Raw genomic sequence first — 22,338 nt, forward strand, 5'->3', positions numbered from 1 at the left:
CCAATTACTAAGCAATTAACAGCAATTAACAGCAATTAACAACTGCAGCGGCACGGGGCACAAAGCCCCGGCGGCTCGCCCCGGCCCCGCGCTGCCGGCCCGGCTCGGCGAGCTCGCCAGCACCGAGCGCCGCGACAGCTCCGCGCCGCCCAGCGCGGCCAATCACGGCCGCCGGCCCCGCCCCTCGCCCCTCGCCATTGGCCAGCGCAGCCGCCACTCAGGCCCCGGCGGCGGCGGCGGCGGCGGCGGCGATGCCGATACCGGTGGCGGCGGGCGCGGAGCCGCCGCGGCGCGGAGCCGCCGCCCGGCCCGGGCACGGCGGGGGGGGGGGCGCGGGCGCGGCGGGGGGGGCGCGCAGCCCGCGGGCCCCGCAGCGGCCGCCCGGGCGCCGCCCGCAGCCGCCGCCGCCGCGGCCCTAGGGCTCCCCCGCCGCCCGCGGGCTGCGCGCCGCTATGAAGCGGTGCCGCTCGGACGAGCTGCGGCAGCCCGAGGAGGACCCCGGAGCCGCGGGGGAGCCGCCCGGCCCTGCTGCCATGGAGGCCAAGGCCGGGGAGGCGGCGGCGGCGGCCCCCGAGGCGGGCGCTGTCCCCCCGCCGCGCACCAAGCCCCCCGACCTGAAGGTGAGCACCGGGCGCCTGTGGGCTCGCAGCGGGGCGAGCTCCCCGGGGGGTCACCGGCGGGGGGAGGGCTCCTTGGGGTCAGCAGCCGGGCGAGCGCCCCACGGCGTCAGCAGTGGGGGTCCCGGCGGGATGGACGCCTTGATGGGGTGCCAGCATCCCCAGCCCCCGGTCCATGCTCTGCTACAGGTGTGACCTTGGAGGATGTGCGATGGGGATGCTCGGGGGATAGAGATGCTCCCAGGATGGGATGGTCCTAGAGTGAGAATGGTCCCAGGATGAGGATGCTCCCAGGATGGGGATGGTCCTAGAATGAGGATGCTCCCAGGATGAGGATGCTCCCGGGATGGGGATGGTCCTAGAATGAGGATGGTCCCAGGATGAGGATGCTCCTGAGATGGGGATGCTTCTGGGATGAAGTGGTCCCACCTTGGGATGCTCCCAGGCGGGGAATGCTCCCAGGGGTGGGAATGCTCCTGGGGTGTGCAGAGCCCGGTGGAGAACAGCCAGAGTCACCCCCGTGCTGAGTACGAGGGAGATGCTCGGGAGCGATGGGATTAGTGCTGCGGCAGCCGGGAAGTGACAGTGTGTAAATGGCCCCGAGGCTGCTCCTCCCGGTGCCTTCGGGCTGTGTCCGGTTCATGAGCAAAACAAGTTACGCCGCGGCACTGCAGCGCTGCGGGAGGGAAGGGAGCGGATCCCGGCGGCAGGGATGCAGGGGGGCAGGACAGGGCCATCCCGTAGGAAATCGGGCAGAAATATGCCATGGATTGGGAAGCGGAGCAGCTCTGACCCCCGGCTGTTCAACAGGGTCCCATTGGTGAGGCTGCGGTGGGGTTTGATGTTGCAGAGATGAATTCCCTGCTTGTAACTTTGGTGTTTCCAAGGGCTGCCCGTGGCAGCGCTGTCAAAGGCAGTGTGGTGGTCGCGCCGTGGTGGGAATGGAGGTGCTGGGTTTCAAGGAGACCTGGACAAAACTTAGGCTGGCATCCCGGATGGAGACCCTTGCTGTGGGGCACCCCGGCCTGCCGCTTGGCCTGGAAGATCTCACCGGCATGGTCAAGGTCAGGGAAGCAGAGCCAGCGCTGCCAGGCTGCTGCCGTGCCTGCCTGCATCCCTTCCAGCAAGGCAGCCAGGAAGGAAAAGCCGTGTTCCCGTAGGAGAACTCGGCTGCTTTAAGCACAGACAGCCCCATGGTTGGCTGCAGGACACGTGGTACCTTCCCCTCGATGTCCGAGCAGCAGCTCCTGCTCCTGAGGCTGTTTTGGATTTGCTGACGTGATGTTACAGCTGCTGCTGCCCTAAAAACAGCCGGCGGGGAGAGCCTGGTGCCAGGGGAAGGCACATCCGTAGGGATGTGCTGCTCAGGGCTTGGTGGGGTGGGACACCCTTACCTCGAGGAGGCTCAGCTTGGCTTGACCGGGGTGGTGCTTCTCATCCGTGTCACCCCCAGCCTCTCTCCATCCCATCTGGGCCCTTTTCACCTGCACAACGAGTCAGAACTGGGGGGGGAGCATGGGGCAAAAGGAGCTGCAGCTTCCAAAGGGGATGGCCACGGAGCCAAGCATTCCTTGGTTGCGCATCCAGCTGGGAGCTGATGCTCAGCCTGGTCTGCAGCCCAGTCCAGCTCACAGCGAGAGCAGTGGCCAAACGCCCATTGATTTTATTGATGCCCTAATGCAGGTTTGCTTTGTGCTGTTCACCTTTAACGCATTTGTAGCTCAGCAATTAATTGCCCTCATGGACGGAAGCCTCAGACTTGCTGTGCCAGGCAGGACACATGAAGAATTGCATCTTGGTGCTGCCCACAGGTGCCGCAGCGGAGCCGGGCGCGCTGCCTGGCCCCGCCACAGCCACCGCGGAGTCAGCCTCAACCTCCTGTTGCCATAATTGGTGGCATCGTTAATAGAACCTTAAGGCTTTCCTGCCCCAAACCCCCTCTGGACCTGCCCCAGCATTCACCACCGTGGGGTGGGTTCAGACAAGCGGGGCCCTTTGCTGTCCTCATGCTGGTGCCTGGTGTCACACACCAAGATCCATCTCCCTGTGGATGCGGAGCAAACACCAGACGTTTGTTGTTTGCTGCCAGCTGAAGCTGGATTTGAGCTGGCAACCTGGAGACAACAGCCTGCCTTGCGCTGTCTCCATCCCCTGACCCCGGCACATCCACAGCAGCTCCTGGCTCCAGCTCCTTTGCCAAGTGCGAGGGCTCCATTAGGGAGGAGCGGAAGGAGCTCTGGCACGGAGCGGAGCGGATGCATGACACAGTCCTGCTCACAAACACGTCAGGTGGAGGGGATCTCTGTGCTCTGCAGCGCAGTGGCTGGAGCCATACAAAGCACTGCAGGAGACACCCAGCCTCTCGCAGCTGACGGGGTCTCCAGGGTGTCCCACCACCACAGCGTTCACCTCTTGGCCCCACTCCCACTTTCAGGCACCTCTGGATGTTTGCCTCAGCTCTTTCTGTTTCCCGAAGGAGAAGAGGGTTGAAAGTTGAAGCCTGGCATCGTTTCCATCTCCAGTTTCGCTGTCTTGGTCTTCACGGCTCCCACCTTTTCCCCCTTTGAACCCGAAAGCCAAGAACAGCAGGAGTCTGCAGGCACTGGCCTAAAGCTCTTCTCTTTTCCCAGGGCCTGATCCAAACCCTACATCCATGGACATAAAGCTTCCCCTGGGCTTCCTGGAGCTGGGGAACCTCTGCTGGGGACGAGGGGGATGAAAGACAAGGGGAGGTCCCACCATGGGATGTTCAGTGCCCAGCACATATGGGGTTGGCATGGGGTGAAGCACTGACCTCCCATTGCCTTATAGCAGCTCAAACCCAGCTAGTTTAATCCTTTCACTATGAGGGGATGGGTCTGGGGTTGGGGACCCCCTGATGCGGTTCACAGACCCCCCCATGCTGGTGCCTGTGCAGGCTGCAGGGAGGATGTGAGGACTCCTCCTCTCCATAAAGGTCGCCAGCCCCTGTTCTGAGCCCTCAGGTACATTTCTGGTTAATCCCGCGCACATCCAGGCATATTTTAGTGTGGAAAGGACACGGCCAAGGTGAGCCGGCTCCCTGCGGTGAGCGGGATGGAGCTGCTGTTGTCAAGCAGCTCGGCCAGGAGCAGTGCAGTCCCTGGAGCAGACACATCCATCATCTCCCGGGGCATCACTCATCCAAAGCAGTCGGGCTGCTGGCAGGGACCCCAGCAGGTTCCCACTCTCACAGTGTGGAGCTGCACACCAGGACCCCCTGGATCCCGTCCTCCTGTTGGGGTGCATCCAGAGGGACATCAGGCCCCCCGTGGGGTTGTGCCAGGCTCAGCAGAGGGCAAGAGATGAGGCTGGGATGCGCTGCTCCCCTGGGAGCTGTGTGCTGTGTCCCTGCAGGCACACACTCATGTTGGAGTGGGATGCTCCATGCCCACCTGCCCACAGTGCCATCCCCCAGGGTCCCCATCCTTGCTTCCCACTGCCTTTCAGCACGCAGCATCCCAGCAATCAATTCGGGAGATGCAGAGGTGACAGCGTGGGAGAAGCAGCCGTGGGCTGCCGCTCGCTGTTATTCCCCCCCGGAGCACATCTGGCTCCTCTGGAATCTGGTGGCACAGATCTCACCCTGGAAATGCCACCCGAGGCAGGGAGCTCGTGGGGGTCTGCAGCGTCCCCATGGCCAGAGCCACATCTGGGCAGTTGTTGCTGGCCCTGCAGGTGTTGCTCTGGAGTGGCTGGGGAGCTGCGTGGCACGACAGCGTTTGGGGAGAGCGTTCCACAACGTGACTAATGTTTGTCACATGGCTGTTCTCTCATCCTGGCCCCGGGAGGAGAAGCGTGTGTGGGGGAGTGCTCGGGTTTCCATTTTAGAGCATCCATACGTTTTCCTTGGTGTTTGTGGCAGCGGGAGGAGCGGGATGCGCCATGAGGGGCTGCGGGACACCCGCAGGGACACCCCTGCCCCTGCCCAGGACCCGCAGGAGGATCCGCTGGAGAAAGCAGCAGGAGGGCTTGGGATAGGATAGGATAGGATAGGATAGGATAGGATAGGATAGGATAGGATAGGATAGGATAGGATAGGATGGGGTGAGATGAGGCAGGATGGGATGGGATGGGATAGGGTGGGATAGTCTTCCACTGCATCTGTGCAATGTCTTTAAAGGGCTGCAGAGCCTTGGCTGGAGCCTCTGGGCAGGCCATGGCTATGAATAATTGATCACAATGGTAATTAAGCAGGATTTGGCAGCGTGTGGCAGTGCCATAAGGTCGTGGCAACCAGATCCTCTCTGTGTGTGTCTGAAAGCTGAGTAAGAGGTTTGGATGTCGGGGCAGGGCTGGAAGTTAGTGAGGAGCTGGGAGGTTTCAGGCTGTGTGGCTGTTTGGCAGCAGCAGGAATGCCGGCCCTGGAGATCCCGGGATGGCCCAGGTGGGAAGGAGGGATGCGCATCCCTGCACAGTGGGCACAGGCAGCACCATGAGTATTTGGCAATGTCGCCTATGGAACACAGTGTCCCAGACCAAACAGCCACTGTTTGCCTGCAAGGTATTGTTGGTTTGGGTTAAAATGGGTGCTTTTCAGCTCTTGGCCAGGCTTGGTTTGTCTCAAGAACTGATCCACTTACCTGGGACATGAAGCAGGAGCTGCTCCTTTGAAGTCCATGGAAACAATCCCTGCTGCCGAGTGGGAGACCCTGGCTGCAGTAAAGACAATAGAAGTAAAGCTGTCTCTGTATGAATCTCAGTGCTTTACAGCTGTCTGTACTGAGAAATGAGTCTCTGTATCCCCTGCATCAGTTATTAAGCAATGGCTGTTCCAAAATAGCCTGTGCAGATGCTCTGCTCTGAGCCACGAGTGGTTTCGTGCCAGAAAAAGGCCGCTGCTTTGGAAGTGCAATAAGAACCCTGGAGTAATGTGAGAAAAGCGAGGTTTTCCATCAGCAGATGCTCTGCAATTACACTTGTTTGTGGTGACCATTCCCAACAACTCTTTAATGTAGGAAAACCTTGAGCTTGACAAGGTGGGGTTCAAGCCTGGAGCAGAGATGCTGGGATTCCTCTTTCTGCTTCCCTCCCCTCTTTCCCTGTGCAGATCCCTTCCATCCCACTGGGAGTCTCACCCACAGAGCCCATGAAAGGCTCTTTCATTAACACTTGGAAAGGACCCGAGGGGCTTCTTTTAAGGGTTGAATTTCCATCAGATGGGCCCAGAACCCATCTGAGGAGGGAAAACTCCTCTCCTTTATTTCCTTTGTTATTGGCTTCACCTTCTTTTTGGTTACACTCAAGGAAGGAAGTTGGTCGTTTCTTTTCATGGAGACCTTCTAAAGGGCTAACTGTGCCATCCCCTTGATGGGAGAAATCTGTGGGTTTGTAGTTATTACCTACCTAATGCTGCCTCCGTTTCCATAGAGACTCTATAAATAGAATAAAATTTAAATCACTATTTCCCAAAGTAGCACTTCAGCACCGTCGATTTATTATGTATTTCCTAGGAAAAACCAAAAGGTCAGGAATTTTCACTGGGAGTGGATAACAGGAGGATTAAAGTGTTCAGTGACACAGGATCTGATTGCTGATTCCTTGCCAGCGTTACAGGTGTGATGAGGATTAGGCCCTTATGGATTTGTGACTCCTGGCTTTAATTCTTTACTATGAGGGTGCTGAGGCGCTGGCACAGGGTGCCCAGAGAAGCTGTGGCTGCCCCATCCCTGGCAGTGCTCAAGGCCAGGTTGGACACAGGGGCTTGGAGCACCCTGCTCCAGTGGAAGGGGTCCCTGCCTGTGGAACTGAATGAGCCTTAAGGTCCCTTCCAACGCAAACTTTGATTCCATGATTCTGTGCCCAGGATTTTGAGGAATCCCTTCTGGCCATGAAATCCTCCGTGGTCTGCAGCTCTGGAGGTCATGTCTCAAACGTCGCTGCTTTGCCAAGTAGCTCCCAGTCCTGTGCCCGTTTCACACTGGTTTTCAACCACCAGTAAATGCGGTGCTGCAGTTCCGGGAACGAGCATCCCTGGGGAGAGTCCCGGGAGCAGTAAATCAGTGCTGAGATGCCCCTGAACGTCAGCAGGGTCAGGACTGGCATCCTCAAAGGCAGCGTGTTCGGCTTCCCTCCAAATCCCAGGCAGAGCAGCAGGGCAGACTTGTGCCTTGGGAAGTGCTGGGTTCCCGGGAGCTGCGGCTGCTTTGGGAGGAGAGGGGCTCTTTCACTGTCCCAGGATCACAATTGCTGCCTGGCAGCTGCCATAGACCTGGGATCCGGGATCCCTGAGATCCGGGATCCATCCTTTGCGAGTGCTGGAAGTTGCTGCCCACAGCACAAGGGATTGCGGAGGGCACCCAGCCAGGATCTCTTGGGGATGGAAATCTGGGCATTCCAGTGACTGCGGGGAAAGCGCTCCGGAGTGACCCGGCTGTAACGTGAGCAGGATCCGTTCCACATCCATATTGCATGGCCCGGCTGCGGCCAGCCCGCTTCCCAGAGCCGTCCCGAGGAAAACGAGCCTGAGCCCCCGGGACAGGAAACCCCGGTGGAGCAGCGTGCCCCTGGGCACCAGCGCTGCCCCGCAGGGACTGCACTTGGTGCGGTTTCACCTCCGTAAGCGCGGCCAGCCCGGTCCATGCTGCGCTCAGGAGCCACGGAAAATCCCCCAGGGGAAAACGCTCCCTGATCCTTCCTGTTCCAGTGAGCGGCTGGCTCCTGGCGCTGTGGCCAAGGCTCCGAGGCTGGGAGTAGCCTCCATTGCGCTGAAGGGTCTTTCTGCTGCTCTTGCTGCGTTTCGGGGTAGCTGCTTCTCCAGCATGGGGAATGCCGTTGGAGCTGCATAGTTTGAGACGTCCCGAGCCACCACGCTCAGCCCAGTGTGCCATCGAATGGCCACTAACGCTTAATACTTCTCCATGGGTATCCAGTGAAGTGCTCGAGCACCATTGTGTTGCCTTCCCCAGGTCCCTTTGGGCTGCTGTGGGGTCACCAGAGCCCTCCAGAAGCTCTTTGAGCCCATGAGCCTTGCGTTTCGGTTCGGTGCTGGGGCAGGCACCGTCCACCCGAGCTGTGGGTGCTGAGCAGGGCGATGCCGTCCCTTCCTGGCAGTAACCGGGGCTGTTTTCTCTCCTCTTCTGCAGAAAATCCAGCAGCTGTCCGAAGGGTCCATGTTCGGCCATGGCCTGAAGCACCTTTTCCACAGCCGCCGGCGCTCGCGGGAGCGGGAGCAGCAGAGCTCGCAGGATGCTGTGCCGCCGCACTGCGCCGCGTCCGACCACGACTCCCCCGACGAGAAGGAGAGGTCCCCCGAGATGCACCGCGTGTCCTACGCCGTGTCCCTGCACGACCTCCCGGCGCGTCCCACCGCCTTCAACCGGGTGCTGCAGCAGATCCGCTCGCGCCCCTCCATCAAGCGCGGCACCAGCCTGCACAGCGGCAGCCGGCGCGCCAAGAGCGGCTCCTTGGAGCCGCAGAAGGGGAGCCCCCATCTCCTCCGCAAGGCCCCCCAGGACAGCAGCCTCACGGCCATCCTGCATCAGCACCAGGGGCGGCCCAGGTCCTCCTCCACCACTGACACTGCCATCCTGCTGGCCGAGAGCGGGGCCGTCTACCTGCTCACCGAAGACACCGAGTGCCTGGCCGATAAGGTACCGTGGGGGCATGAGCACGCGCTGGGGGCTGTGGCAGGACAGGGTGCAGAGCACCCCAAGATGCTGTCGGGAGGAGATTGTCCCTGGGGGCAGCACTGGTGGCCCTGGGTGTGTAGAACAACAGTGGCAGCCCCTGGTTGGGAGTGAGTCAGGTCCTGAAGCTGCTGGAGCTGATGCTCCTCTTGCAGTGAAGTGAAGGCAGGGACATGCCCAGCTCTGATTCCCAGAGTGGGATTTGAGGGAAGAGAGGAAGGGATCTGTCAGGAGCTCTGTGCCCAATGGGACCCTGGCACGGGGCTGGAGGGGAGCCCAGGCAGCCCAGCGCTGGGGGTCTGCAAGGGTTTGGCCGAGCAAATGGGTCCTGTCCAAAGTGGGTTTTAAAGCAGCCTCGTGCTGAGCTGGCAGAGGGGAGGCGTTGCTTCCATCCAGCCCTTGTTTTCCTTTGGTTTTCCTAATTTACCTGAAAATACAGCAGTGAATTGGCAGAGCTGCAGGGCTCGGGGTGGGGAGGTGGCCAGGCAGGCCCCGGCACCCGTCAGGGGGCTCTTGGCTGGGTGGCTGGGTGGCTGTTACAGGAGTAGCTGGGCACCAGGGTGGCAGAGCTGCTGCGGCTGGGTGGCAGCAGGGGGATGAGGTCCTTGTGCTGCCCCCAAGCAGTGAGACCCGGCGGGCGCAGGGACTGTGGGTGATGCTTCCCACATGTTCCCCTTCCCCAGCCGCTTGTCTCTCCTTGGCACCGAGGGGGAAATCTGACCTGGAGACTCCTGCTGCCCTCTGAGCTAATGGAAAGAGGATCAAACAGATCCTTTTCCTTTCTGGTTTCGCTCAGGGGGTTCAGTGCCGCAGCTGACGCTCAGAGCTCGCAGATGGTGCCAATGCTGCTCCTATGCCACAGCCGCGTGGGGACGGGGCCACTGCCAGGATGTGGGGATCTGGTCCCAGAGGATAAACACATCATTGTAATCAGTGGCTTTGCTGCGCAGGTCCCTCTATTCCCCTTTACCATGTGCAAACCAGGACACCCCGACCCTTCCCTGGCAGTCCCTGCTTCTCCCCACTGGCACACGGCACCCGGGCCAGGCGCTTGAGCAGGGCCAGGAGCCATCCGGCTCGGTAATTTGGGTACCAGCAGCCAAAATTCCATCCGTCTGGCCTGTGGCATTGGCCTTGCAAGGAGCTGGGTCCCTCCGAGCCCCTGGGGTTATAGCTGATGCTGTGAGCTAAAGCAGCTCGCACCGGGACAGAAGCTCCTGGGTCCGTGTCCGCTCCCGGAGCAGCACAAAGGGGATGAATAATTAACTGCATATGACACAAAGAGTAATAAGGAGAGAGGCGATACTGGGGCCTTTGTGAGGCAGTGGAAAAATAACCTATTTAGAGAAACAAGAGCTGGGTGATATTGTCAGGCTCTATTATTTTCCTGTAGCCCTCGGGAAACCCATCCTCCTGCCCTCTTCCTCGGGGCTGGATGGCGCTGCCAGGCTTGAGCACACGTGGCTCTGCTCTGTCAGACCCCAGTGCTGAGTTTTGCACCCAGTTTTCCCCCAGAAATGCCACGCTGTTTTCTCCACCCATTGCATAAGGGCCTGAGCACGCGCTGGGTTAATCCCTTGGGGGATTGCTCAGCCTCAGCAAGTGCTTTTTGAGCAGCTATTGATTCCTATTGCCTTTTATTTTGTAATTGGCTTCTTGCAGTTTTCCCTTGCCTACCTTCGCTGCTCCGTTCCTCACCGGCACTGGGCCGCCCTCTGCCTTGCTGAGGCCAGGCACACACGGTTCTTCCCCCTTAAAGTCCCCCGAAGAGGCAGCTGCTGGGAGCAGATGGGGCGGCTGGAGGAGGCGGGTGGGAATATGGCCCAGGCTGAGCCTTCTCCAGGCCTGCGGGTACCAGGGGACTTCCATCGTCCGCTCTCCTGCGTGTCCCACCGTGCGTGGCCGGCTCAGCCCAAGCAGGGTGGCTCGTTTGGGGTGTACACGGGTGCCGGTGTACCCGAGGGAGCGCATGGTGCTGGTGCTGGTGCTGGCTCGCACGAGGACGTGCCGGCCTGCGGGCACGGTGGTGGCAGCGGCATGGCTGGGGCAGGGAGCGCGCGTGGTGACGGGAGCGCGCTCAGAGCTCTCCCCTTACCTCGCTAATCTGCTCCTGGTGACCCGCCAGCGCCTCGCTGCAGCCGCACGCAGGCGGCTGCGGGGCGTCCCCGCAGCCCCCGGCCCCTGCAGCGCCGGGCTCAGCCGAGCACCGGGGCTGGCGGGGCAAAGCCCCCCGGGGGGGATCCCCCCATCCCCGCCGGGGCGGCCGGAGCTGGATCGGGGCGGCCGCGGGGTCCTGTGCCTGGTGCTGCCCGGAGGCCTGCGGGGACTGCGGCATGGTCCACGCGCAGGTGAGACCCGCGCCGGCACGGGCCTGGGGGGGTCCGTCCGAGCCCCCCGCAGGCAGCGCGGGGGTTGCCCGTGGGGCCGGGCTGCAGCGGGGCCGGCCGGCGGCCGTTAGAGGGCAGCGTTACCGCAGCGGTGAGCGCTGCGCCCGCCCCGTCCGGGCCGGCTTCTCCCCGGCTCCCCAGCGGGGTCCGCTCACAGCGGTCACGAGTGGGAGGTTCTCAGCCCCGCCGAGCAGCTCCGCAGGGATGCGAGGGACCGGACCTGGCCCCTGCCCCTCTGCCCTCGCTGTCCCTCACAAGGGACAGCCCCAGCTGCCGCGGCACCCCCGGGCCCTCCCTGTGCCGCCTTGACCGGAACGCTTCTCCCGTGAGACACAGGGCAGGAACGGGGGGACTAAAGGGGGTTCATGCCACGGCTCCGCTTTGGGCTCATGGGCAGGTCTGGCTGCTGCGAGGCTGTGAGCTGAGCTCGTGGCCTGAGTGCCCCATCTCCCTGCTCCCGTCTCCTCCATCCACATCCCTGCTGCCTGCCCAGCCTGTGAGAGGTGGTCCGAGGGTCCTGGACCTCTTCTTACGGCCCCATCCCCACTGCCCTGCTGCCACAGGGCAGGATTCATCCTGCTAAATTTAGCTGCCCAGCGGGTCAGTGGCTATATCGGGGTGAGGCGGATTAGAGTCAGCAGCGAGAAACCCGCAGTCCCTGAGCATCATTCCGGGTGGCTGTGGCCATCAGTGGCTGAGAGACCATGAGAGAGCTCAGGGCCACCAGGCAGAGCTCATCTCCCTTGCCCAGGCCTTTCCTTTTTGGCTACAGCATGTCCAGCTCATCCTTGCTCCCTCTGGCTCCACCAGCATCCAGTCGGTTGCAGGGCAGGGAAGTGGTTTCTCACCTCCTACAGCTCTAGTTACCCAGGACGGGTCACAGGCGGCCTGCTTTCTGGAGGTGCGGAGCACCCCGAGGCACTGGCACAGCGAAAGGGACACAGGACCTTCAAGTCTCACTGCTTTTGCTTGCGGTCTCCGCATTAACCCATGCAGGAGACTCGCAGCAGTGGTTTTCCCTCACTCCCTGCCTCAGTTTCCCCAGCTGGGAACCAGAGCCAACACTTCCATGTGTTTGGGGAAGTCCCTTGCGTCTCTTCAGGAGCATTTGCTGACAGAGGCAACGCGCATCCTCCCCTCCCACCCAAATTCCAGGCGAGCTCTGGTGTTAAAATCCCAGGGGAAGGAGCTAAAACAGGCCAGTGGTGACTGCAAGCATGAATAGAGGGAATGGTGGTGGTAAAGCTGTGCTGCCTGCAGCCCTCTGACCCCACATCCCCTCAATAGCATCCCAAAGGGATGAGTCGGGAGCATCCCTACCAGCGCCCCAAGGGTTTTGGGGGGGCAGGACTGACCTTGGCTGCATCGCGGATCTGGAGGTGTGAGAGCATCATGTCCAGGTCAGCTCCCACCTCTCCACCTCCCCACGTGTCACAGGGGAATGAGAGCGTGAGCGAAGGGTGGTGGTGGGAACTCATTCCCTCACTCCGCTGGGGTGATGCGTTGAGAAGCACTTTGGGAAAAGCAGATAATAGCTGTGAAGACAAAGATACCCGAGATTGCTGCTTAATTAATTCAGCTGAAGAATATCAGGCTCTCGTACTGATTCACCCCCTAGCAAAAGACAGCGTGTTCCTCAGCCTTCGTTGACATATGGCTGTTGTTTCCAGCCCACCAGCAGCTCCCGCTCCATGGCAGGCAGGCACTGGGAATGCCGCCTGTCCTGGGTGATTCAGATGGAGCAGGCAGCTGGGGGTCAGCATGGATGCACAAGGTGGGTAGGGCAGGACTGAGGAGTGAGTGCCCGTGACTTTGCTGTGTTCCATTCTGCCCATCCCCTGCCACCCCAGGGTTATCACTGAGAGCAGGATTTGGCTCCTGAGCCAAGACGAGCAAAGCAGGGTCCTGCCTTGTGCCTGCTCTCCCCTCCTCGCCTCGCTGCGCTCTGCCTCTCCCTGCTTCCCCCTCAAGCACACAAAACCTGCCGAAAAGCCTCCCAAACCCCCTGGTAGAGGGGTCAGAACCCGGCCACAGCAGGGGCTGGGGGTGCTGCTGGTGGGTCCAGTGCTGGCCCCCAGCAAGAGGAAGGGCAGTGCCATTACCTGTACAGCAGTGAGGGTTTGTCCACATGCTCCAAGTGCTGGCAGGGCCCTGAGCAGCCTCACCCGTGAGGGGTGGTCCTTGAGCCCTCCCCGCAGAGGTGTCCCTCCTGGTGACCTGCAAGCACAAGGGACGGTCCCCAGCCCGGAGGATGCGGTGTTAGGTGAGGGAGCACTGGGTAGGGGTGGGCACAGCCAGGGACTCCCTAAGCCCAAGGGATGGATCCCGGGACCTGCCCATCTGGATCCGCTCCCCTCCCGCTGCCCCGAGAGCCCCATGGGACGGTGGCACCGCCCCAGCTCAGCCCGGGCAGGCGGTGCTGTTGTTCTCCCAGCGCCCTGTGGAGGAGCAGGACCGGCCCCTGTGGCACCCAGCCTGTTCCCGGCTCCCTCCCTGCTCGCCAGCCTGTGCTGCTTGTTCTTGGCTGCCTCAGAACCTCGGCTGCCTCCTCTGCAAGCACTCCCTGTGCGATCCTCGGCCCCTTCGGCTCCTTCACCGCAGCCATGGCAGAGGGAGAGGATGCGGCTGCCTCCCGGAGCAGCGGCCAGGCGCTTTGCAGGAGTGACCAGGGCATCCTCATGGCAGAACTGCATCCTCCCGAGCCCTGCCCCGGGAAAAGGATATTGCTCCTAAATTCTCTGCTGGGTGTCTTTGTGAGTATTCGCCTCTGCTCTCCTTCCTGCTCCTTAGGCAAGGCAAGGACTCAGGATGCTCAGGAGTACGGGGTGAGGAGCTGCAGGCGATGGTCAGGCTGCTGCTGGGCTCTGTGCAGCTGCCTACTTGCAAGGGTTGAGATCTTGGCCAAGAAGCCGCTTGCTTTGGACACCAAATGCATTCAGGAACGTGAGGCTCAGGAGCAGTGTCCTGGCTCCCAGTAATCCCTATGCAGCTTTCCCAGCCTGGCTGAGAGCACTCTACTGCAGCTTAGCCGAATTCTTCCTTGCTTCTCCATGCTAAGCCCATCTGCAGCTGCCACTCTGTAAAGGCAAATCCCAAGCCTACTATTTGCTCTTCGTGTTGTGTGGCATCACCAGGTGACCCGTCTCATGGCTGAGATGCTCAAACCAGGGCTCTGTAGGTGCTCGGGGCTGGATTCTGCACCACCCAGCACCAGCACACACCAAATGTGCTGTGATTTTGTGGCCATCCAGAGATTTTCTTTGCCATCCCAGCAGGGTTTCTGCGCCTGAAAGGGAGGGAAGATGCTGCACCGCCGCTCTGCTGGGGCATCAACAGGCACCGTTCTTGCTTCTGCAGTATTTGCTGCTCCTAAAACTCCCCTTGTGCTGGGGAGCTGAGAAGAGGCAGTTTCCTCTGAATGCAGCTGCCTGAGGTGCCCAGGGAATGACAAAGTCTCATCCCAAGCATCCTGGCGTTTATCAAGTCCTTTATCAGGAAGCAGGGCTGTGCCTGGCAGCCCCAAAAGGCATGAGGGAAGCAGATGGGCTTTGGGGCAGCCCCAAAAGGGGGAGCCGGGACGCAGGGGGTGTTTTCCAGAGTGCCTTGTGCAGCTGGGGATTTTTCCCAGCCTGCCGAGAGTGATGGGAGGTGACCTCTGGCTCCTGAGCTAAAACGAGAAGTGATGCTATGAGAGACGTTAACCCAAAGATGGTGCCCCTCAGTAACCTGCCCACAGGCATCCGCAGCCCCGGGCTTGGCCAGGCTGCAAACCCCACCCTGGCAGCAGTGTCCATGCGGCTCCAGGACGATCCCTGCTCCTTCTCACCCCTCGCTATGGAGGCTGAGCACCACATGGGAGGCACGGCTGGTTCCTGCTCCTGGGGGCTGTGACTTCCTTAGGGAATCTGCTCTTCTCTGTGCTTTGGGTACGGATGGCACCATAGCCGCTGCTGATGGGCGAGCGTACGGGAAAGGGGCTCAGCACTGGCATGCACAAAGGTTGCTCACGCAGATGAGGAAAGGAGGCTTTTGCCTACAAGAGCCTGACCTCCTGAGAGGACAGACTGAGAACCGCAGGGTGCTCGGTGCAGCCTGTCCCTTGCTCCCAAACACTCTCATCCAAACTCCTGCCAGGCATAGCTGGGAATACCCTGAGCAGGAATTTGGGGCCAGAGCATCCAGAGCTTGGGCTAAAGGCATCCAAGGGTTTTAGTTCCTGGTGTTGAACTGTGCGTTTTGGCAGCTTCACCTCACGGCTCGGTCCATGAGAGCCTGCTCCAGCTCTGCCTCCTCCCTGCTCCTTGTGTCCAGGGCTGCAAGCACAGGCTGGGAGGGCTCGGGGTGATCCAAGGAAATGCCTTCCTGGCTCCGAGCAGCCCCCGCGGGGCTGCTGCTGTGCCGGTTTCCTCCCGTCACATCACTGAGGTTATCTGAGCAGCGCAGGCAGCCCCTGCTCCGGAGCTGTCAGAGCCCAGCAAGGGAAGCATTCCCGCAGGGAAACAGCAAGGGTGTTTGGTGGCTCTGGTGAGGTTTAGGGAGGCTCCATTCGCAGGATAAGAAGGGACCAAAGCGATGGTGCTTTTGTGGAACTGTGGAGCCAAACCTTCCCAATCCATCCCTGCCAGGGCAGGGTGATTTGTGTGGCAGGGCCAGCTCGAGCGTGGGCAGCGCTGAGCACCATTGCTCAGAGGTGCAGCCTTGCACCCAGAGCCTCTCCAAAGCAGCAGGTTCCCCTGCCAGGGCATGGATGGATGTAGGGGCAGCCCGAGAGGTGATGGGAAGCAGGAGGCTGAGCGGTGCTGGGCTCGGCTCAGCGGTGGGAGCAGCACAGTCTTCCCCATTAAACATGCATCTAGGTCACGATCAGCTCATCAGTCCGGCCTGCACAGTTCACTGTGTGCCTGGAAATGCTTCCTAAGCTGCTGTTGTCTCGTCGTTTGGTTGGGTTTTAATGAGAAACAGCTCAAACGGGAGCTGTAAATGACCCTTCCTCGTGTAGCCCCTGGTCTGGAGCTGCGCTGGTGCTCTGATCTCTGGCTGTTTCAAACAGTCCCAGCATCAGCTCTGGGCGCTGAGGGCTTTGGTGTGGCACAGTGCAAGTCTGTGGGTTGAATTCTGCTTCCCTCCATCACTCTTATCCAGGCTTGATCCTGCAGCAGTGGCCACATCACCTTGCTCTGTGCAACTCCATCAGTTTGGGCTCAGATCCACAGCTCTGGGTCTCCTTTCCCACCCAGGAATCTCGCTTTAGCCCCTCACCAGCTCCGCTGGCCCCAGCAATAATGGAGGGTGACTCAAACTGCCACCGGCTCCTGCAGAGCCAGAGCTCGCTGCTTGCTTTTCGGCTGTCCCATTTAGCATCTCCAGCACTTGCATCTGCTCAGCCGGCCGGACGTGTTCCTTGAGCATCGCCTGTTCTCCCATCGGCTCAGTACAGCCTTCCCCATCACTCTCCATGGTGTGAGTGCGCTGGATCCGGGTCCATCCCACTGCACGGTGTTGGCCAAGACACCCCCAGGTCCTGGCACAAGTGGCTTTTAGCTCCCGCAGGCTTCCCAATCCCTGCTTGATGACTGCGTTTGTCCTGTGTGTCGGTCCCAGCCGGGGCTGTGCCTGCTGCCGCTCCGTGCCCTGGTACGTGACACAGCAGATGACAAGAGCCCGTCCCGACCCCCTGCGTCAGGGCACAGGCAGCGTATGGGGCTGGAGGCGTGTGAATATCCCGGCACAGGGACGGGGGGGTTGCGTTACAGCCCTGAAAGCTCCAGGCGCTGGGAGCTGTAAACAGCTCTGGCGCGGCTCCCGGCTCGGAGATCCCGCCGCAACCATCGGCTCGATCCCGGCGCGCTCGGGAAGCGCTCGGGGACACGGGGCCAGCCCCGGCGGGGGCTGCACCGGCCTTTTCCTCTTCCCCCCTCGCTGCTCCCCCCGAACTTTGCTGCCGGAGCTGCCGCTGTGCCCCGGCCGTGGCAGGCAGCGCTGCCCGCGCGTCACTGCCCGGCTCCGGGATGCAGCGGGGACGCGGCCGAGCTGCCCGCACTGAGTAGCCCTGGGGGACCCGAGCGCTGCCGGCGATGGAGGTAGGTGCTGGAGCCGTCTGGGATGGGGAGGATGGTGATGGGCAGGGAGAGCCGCGGGGGCTTTACCTACCTCTGCTGCTGGCGCTCGGTGAATGAAACCCACCGGCACGGTCCGTGCCGGCGCAGGGGTGGGAGCTCCGCTGCGAGCTGAAACCCTTCACGTTCCTGCCTGTATTATGTAAGGAAAAGCATTCCCAAGCCGGTGAATGAGCAGAGGCAGCTGCTGCCGGGCTGTTGGGGCCATGCAGGGCTGGCAGGGGAGCACGCAGGGGACGCAGGGCTGCCTGCTCGGGTCCCTGCTGCGGGCTTGAGAGGAGGCTGGGAAGTGTGAATCAGGGCTCCGGCTTCTATTTTCAGCCCCTGGGATGGGTAACGCGGTCGGGGGGGGATGAGAGCTCTGCTCCGGCTGTGAATGCCCGTGGGGACACCCAGAGCCCCTGCCACGTTGGCTTTGATTTGCAGTCATCAACCCATGGGGTGGATCCTGTCCCACACTGTGCCCATAAAGTGCTCTGAGGAAGAGGGGCCAGCTCAGAGCAGCAGCTCCCGGGTCTGCCCAGCATTCCCTGGCAGCTCGGTGGGAATTGTGTTCTCCACGCTTGAAGGTGCTCATGGGCTTGGTGCAGCTTTCATCCCCACGTTGTACTTCAGCTTGGAACCACGGTCACACCTCATAGGGAAAGCCCTTGCTCGAGGTGGGTATGGAGCCGGAGCCATGGCATGAGCTCATCCACTGTGCTTCCTAGTAGGCTGAAGGGGATGGAAACTGGAATAGTTCAGGGCATGAGGGAGCGTCCTGGGAGTTCTGTGCTGAACTCTGCAATTATTGTGCAATTTGTTAGCAATGGGTTTCAATCCCTTCCAGCCCTGGGTGTGCAGGGACCCCCACAGCCCTGTCCTGGGGCCATAGCCACAACCTGGGCCCCACATTCCTCACCTACCACCAGGCTTTGCTCCATCAAAGAAACCAGCATTGCATAATTGTGCCCAGCCGTGGCCCTCCAGGTCCTGTTTGCTCAGCTCCTTAGCTCGAGCCTTTCGCATGTCTCAGCTGTCCTGGGTTGAATTCTGTTGATAAGAACGATTTCTCTCCCTGCGTCCCGCATCCCACATCAGCCCCTGCTCTCCTGCCTGCAAAACAAGTGTTAGGAAACAGCCCTTTCATTTCACTGTGCCGAAGCAGCGGGTTTTCTGCATGTAGGGAAAGTGTGCCTTCTATTAATCCCCCTGCTAAATCCACTGCACAGTCATTGAGGCTTGCTGGGATTTAGCAGGCAGTGGCTGGTAATGCTGCAGAGATCGGTATTGTCTCTTTTGGGGGGTTGCTTTCAAAGCAATAACCTGACAGAGCTTTCCCATGGTGTGGCTGAGGGCAAGCAGAGCCTTCAGTGGGGCTCAGGTGAAGGTTTCACCCCAGGCCTGTTGCTGTGGGTCAGCAGCATTGGATCCATGCCATTCCCCACCCCTCCCACCCTCCCAAATATGCTCCAATGAATAAACCGCAGAGATCAGCTTCGCAGGGCAAAGGTTTGGGTGATTCCCAAACCTTTCCCCTCTTTGGAAACAGAGCTTGAGCAACTTCTCCCCTTCAGCGCCCCATTGGGCTTTCCGCTTTCAGCATCTCCGCAGCTGCCTTTTCCTTCTGCCTGGTTTGTCCCTGTACAAAGAATTGCAGATCTGGGCAAAAAAGTCTGTTTCCTGCTTCTAATTTCTGCCCTTTGATAAGAAACCCAAGCGATATCCAAGGTCTCCGTGCTGAGACCCTGGCATGAAGCCCGCGGGCTCCCAGCGGGACAGCAGCACCAGGGAAGGAGGAGATGCAAGGTAACACCAGTGTTTGCTCCTCCTTTTCCCAGCCCTGTGCAGGACCTGCTGCAGACCAGAGTGTTCCTAAGCAGCATCTTGAGAACATTCCTCCCTCCTGCACAAGGCATTTCCTGGTGATAACACACTCCTAAATAATGATCTCGCAGCATTATCCCTATTAAAGGGTCATTCGGGGAAAGTGTGGTGGAACTTAGACATTATTCAGGTCTGCCAACAGTATTTAACTCTCAAGCAGCTCTTAATTAGATGCCAGGAGCCATTTATACAACCACTGAGATTTGCACGGGAGCCCCAGGAACTGGGAAGAGGCAGTGATTTACTGTTCCAAGCAGCGTGGCCAGGTCAGAGCGTGAGAGGCAGGACCTGGCGTTCAGTCCAGGCTCTGCCGGTGATTCCAAGCGTGGCCTCAGGCGAGGAGCTCTCCCAAAGCTCCACTTTTTCTGTCTGTAAGATGGGAATGGGTTTGTGCCTGAGCTTCCCAGGCGGCAGCTTGTGTTTGCAGGAGTCTGGCCCTGCCAGGCGAGAAACCTTGGAAAAGCAAGCAGAGGAGTCCCTGCTCCTGCAGCCTGCTGCTCCCTGGGGACCAGGAGGCACCCACAGACCAGGCTGGGGCAGTTCCCCTTCTGCTGCGTGCAGGAGGCTAAAAGGCAAAAGCCTGAAAACAAGACTAAAATCCCTCCAGGCTGCTCAGTTCCTGTGCTCTCCACTGCTCTGGTGGAGATTTGACACTGGACTGCAGGGGGGGCCTCCCCAGAGCACAGCAGAGGGGGAGACCCCCCCGCCATGACCTGCTGGTGATGCAGCCATCGCTCCGGTCAGCTGCTCTCCTGCCCAGCTCCTGCCTCCCATTCCCCTCCTACCCTCTCCCCAGGGCCTTACCTCTCTCCCTTGAGCATCTTCATCCTCTCTTTGCCCGCAGCTGGACAAGGGGGATGTGACCGCGCTGAGCCTGCCCTCCGCCGCCGGGCACGGCGACACCGACGGCACCGTCTGCCTGGACGTCCCCGAGGGCACCCCCGACCCGCACAGGACGAAAGCGGCCATCGAGCACCTGCACCAGAAGATCCTCAAGATCACGGAGCAGATCAAGATCGAGCAGGAGGCCCGCGATGACAACGTGGCCGAGTACCTGAAGCTGGCCAACAACGCGGACAAGCAGCAGGCGTCCCGCATCAAGCAGGTCTTTGAGAAGAAGAACCAGAAGTCGGCGCAGACCATCGCGCAGCTCCACAAGAAGCTGGAGCACTACCACAAGAAGCTGAAGGAGATCGAGCAGAACGGCCCTTCCCGGCAGCCCAAGGATGTTTTCCGGGACATGCACCAGGGTCTCAAGGACGTGGGTGCCAACGTTCGCTCCAGCATCAGCGGCTTCAGCGGCGGCGTGGTGGAAGGCGTCAAGGGGGGGCTCTCGGGTCTGTCGCAGGCCACGCACACCGCCGTGGTCTCCAAGCCGCGGGAGTTCGCCAGCCTCATCCGGAACAAGTTCGGCAGCGCGGACAACATCGCGCACCTGAAGGACACGTTGGACGACGGGCACCCGGAGGAGGCCTCGCGCGCGCTCAGCGGCAGCGCCACGCTGGTCTCCAGCCCCAAGTACGGCAGCGATGACGAGTGCTCCAGTGCCACCTCCGGCTCGGCCGGAGGCAGCAACTCCGGGGCAGGACCCGGCGGGCTGGGGAGCCCCAAGTGCAACACGCTGGACAGCCACCACAATAACTTCGACACCATCCTGGAGGAGCTCCGGGAGATCAAGGACAGCCAGTCGCATCTGGAGGACTCCATGGAGGACCTCAAGGCGCAGCTGCAACGGGATTACACCTACATGACGCAGTGCTTGCAGGAGGAGCGGTACAGGTAGGGATGGGGGGGTGCCAGGGTGGAAGCGCATCACCCAGGTTGGACACGGGGGCTTGGAGCAAGCTGCTCTAGTGGGAGGGGGATGGAACTGGAGGAGCTTCAAGGTCTCTTCCAGCCCAAACCATTCCATGGCTCTTTGGGAAACACAGGGCTTGTCTGGCTAAGCCAGGAACACGGGGAGCTGCCCTCCCCACTGCCCTCCTTCCTGCCAGACCCATCCCTTTGGCCACCATAACCAGATACAACCAGGAGCGAGGAGGGGCCAGGGGAAGGAGGGCATGGGGTTCTCTATGGGGAGACCTCCCTGCCCCAGAACCTCTCCACCTCCTGTCTGCAGGTACGAGCGCCTGGAGGAGCAGCTCAACGACCTCACCGAGCTGCACCAGAACGAAATGACCAACCTGAAGCAGGAGCTGGCCAGCATGGAGGAGAAGGTGGCCTACCAGTCCTACGAGAGGGCACGGGACATCCAGGTAGGGGAGCGTGATGGTTCAGAGCCCTCTGCACCCTCCATCCGTGGGGTGAGGGAGAGAGGGTGGGCAGATGAGGTCCATGTGCTGACGTGCTGTCCCTTGCAGGAGGCGGTGGAGTCCTGCCTGACGCGGGTGACCAAGCTGGAACTGCAGCAGCAGCAGCAGCAAGTGGTGCAGCTGGAAGGGGTGGAGAACGCCAATGCCCGGGCGCTGCTGGGCAAGTTCATCAACGTCATCCTGGCCCTGATGGCCGTGCTGCTCGTCTTCGTCTCCACCATCGCCAACTTCATCACCCCGCTCATGAAGACCCGCATGCGCATCCTCAGCACCGCCCTGCTCGTCCTCTTCCTCTTCTTCCTCTGGAAGCACTGGGACTCCATCAGCTACTTCCTGGAGCACGTCCTGCTCCCCAGCTGATCCACAGCCGGGCTGCTGCAGCCCCGGGGGGCTTTCCATTTCCTGCAGAGGAGAGGGCTGGGGGGACCATGGTCCAAAGCCTTCAGGTTGCTTCTTCACACACTCAGTTCAGTTGCTTTCCCATCTCTCCATCCTCGCTGCAGCCAGCAGTGAGCACTCGGAGCGTGTTGAAGCTGGGATCCATTGGTCTCCTGCGATGTTTAAGGAGGGTGGGATGGGGAATGAAGAGGAGTTTTGGAAGAAACTGGTTATATTTACGGGGTGCAGGGTTTTTCTAGGGTTTTGGGGGTGTTTCCTAAGTGTAATTCTGTTCTGAAGGTCTGTGGGGAGGTCTGCCGAGGTTTCCTGTGGTGGGAAGGGTTGAGCTGGACCAAACCCAGCTCTGTGCAAACTCTGCAGGGAGAAGAGCGGGGTTGGTTGGGGCTGGAGTTTCCCTTTCATCCTTGACAACCAAGCCAGCAAAATCTCAGTCCTGGGATAGAGCAAGAGCGAAAGCGAAGCAGGTGCTGAAGGAGAACACGGGTCTGAGGCGAATGCAGCAGAACACACGCATCCCACAGCCTCTCCCGTCCCCGGCACAGCCCAGGCAGCACAGAGCAGGGCTGTGGCACTGTCCCTGCGTGCCCAAAGGGGCCTGGGCAGACACAGGGGACCCGATGCTGGAGTGGGCTCTGGCGCAAGCGAGATCCCCTCCGCTGCTTCCCCTTCCATTATTTATTTCCCCTTCCTTTGGCTGCCGCAGATCCGATCTCTTCAGGGACCCCGGACTTGCATCCCGCCGCTGTTTGGCAGCCCCTGCACCGTGTCCTCTGTGTGTGTGTGTGTGTGTGTGAGCTCCCATTTAAGCCAAGACTGTTCCCATTTGTGAACCGAAGCTGGGGGAGCAGGAGGAGGCGAGCAGCCGCCTTGGCAGCCCCTGCGGCCCTGCGCCAGAGCACAGCATGCTGGCTCCGATGGGTCCGAGATGATTTCATACGTATATATTTATGTAATATATCTATACACACACATATATAAATATATATATAATTATG

At 60.6% G+C, this 22,338-nt stretch overlaps 1 protein-coding gene across 2 annotated transcripts; it reads left to right on the forward strand.

The window, feature by feature from the left end:
• Nucleotides 1-452: 452 nt before the first annotated feature.
• On the forward strand, nt 453-22,338 carry TMCC2 (transmembrane and coiled-coil domain family 2). Of its 2 annotated transcripts, XM_065698093.1 has the most exons (5): nt 453-620; nt 7,721-8,227; nt 19,477-20,411; nt 20,752-20,887; nt 20,993-22,338. In XM_065698093.1, exons 1-5 carry the CDS (start codon nt 453-455, stop codon nt 21,302-21,304), a joined length of 2,058 nt encoding a protein of 685 aa, XP_065554165.1. In that variant the 3' UTR covers nt 21,305-22,338. The 2 variants fall into 2 exon arrangements, with proteins under 2 accessions (XP_065554165.1, XP_065554166.1); XM_065698094.1 differs by lacking the exons at nt 453-620; nt 7,721-8,227 and adding an exon at nt 16,381-16,730.

Source organism: Lathamus discolor, chromosome 19, assembly GCF_037157495.1.
Source record: "Lathamus discolor isolate bLatDis1 chromosome 19, bLatDis1.hap1, whole genome shotgun sequence".
Lineage (NCBI taxonomy): Eukaryota > Metazoa > Chordata > Aves > Psittaciformes > Psittacidae > Lathamus > Lathamus discolor.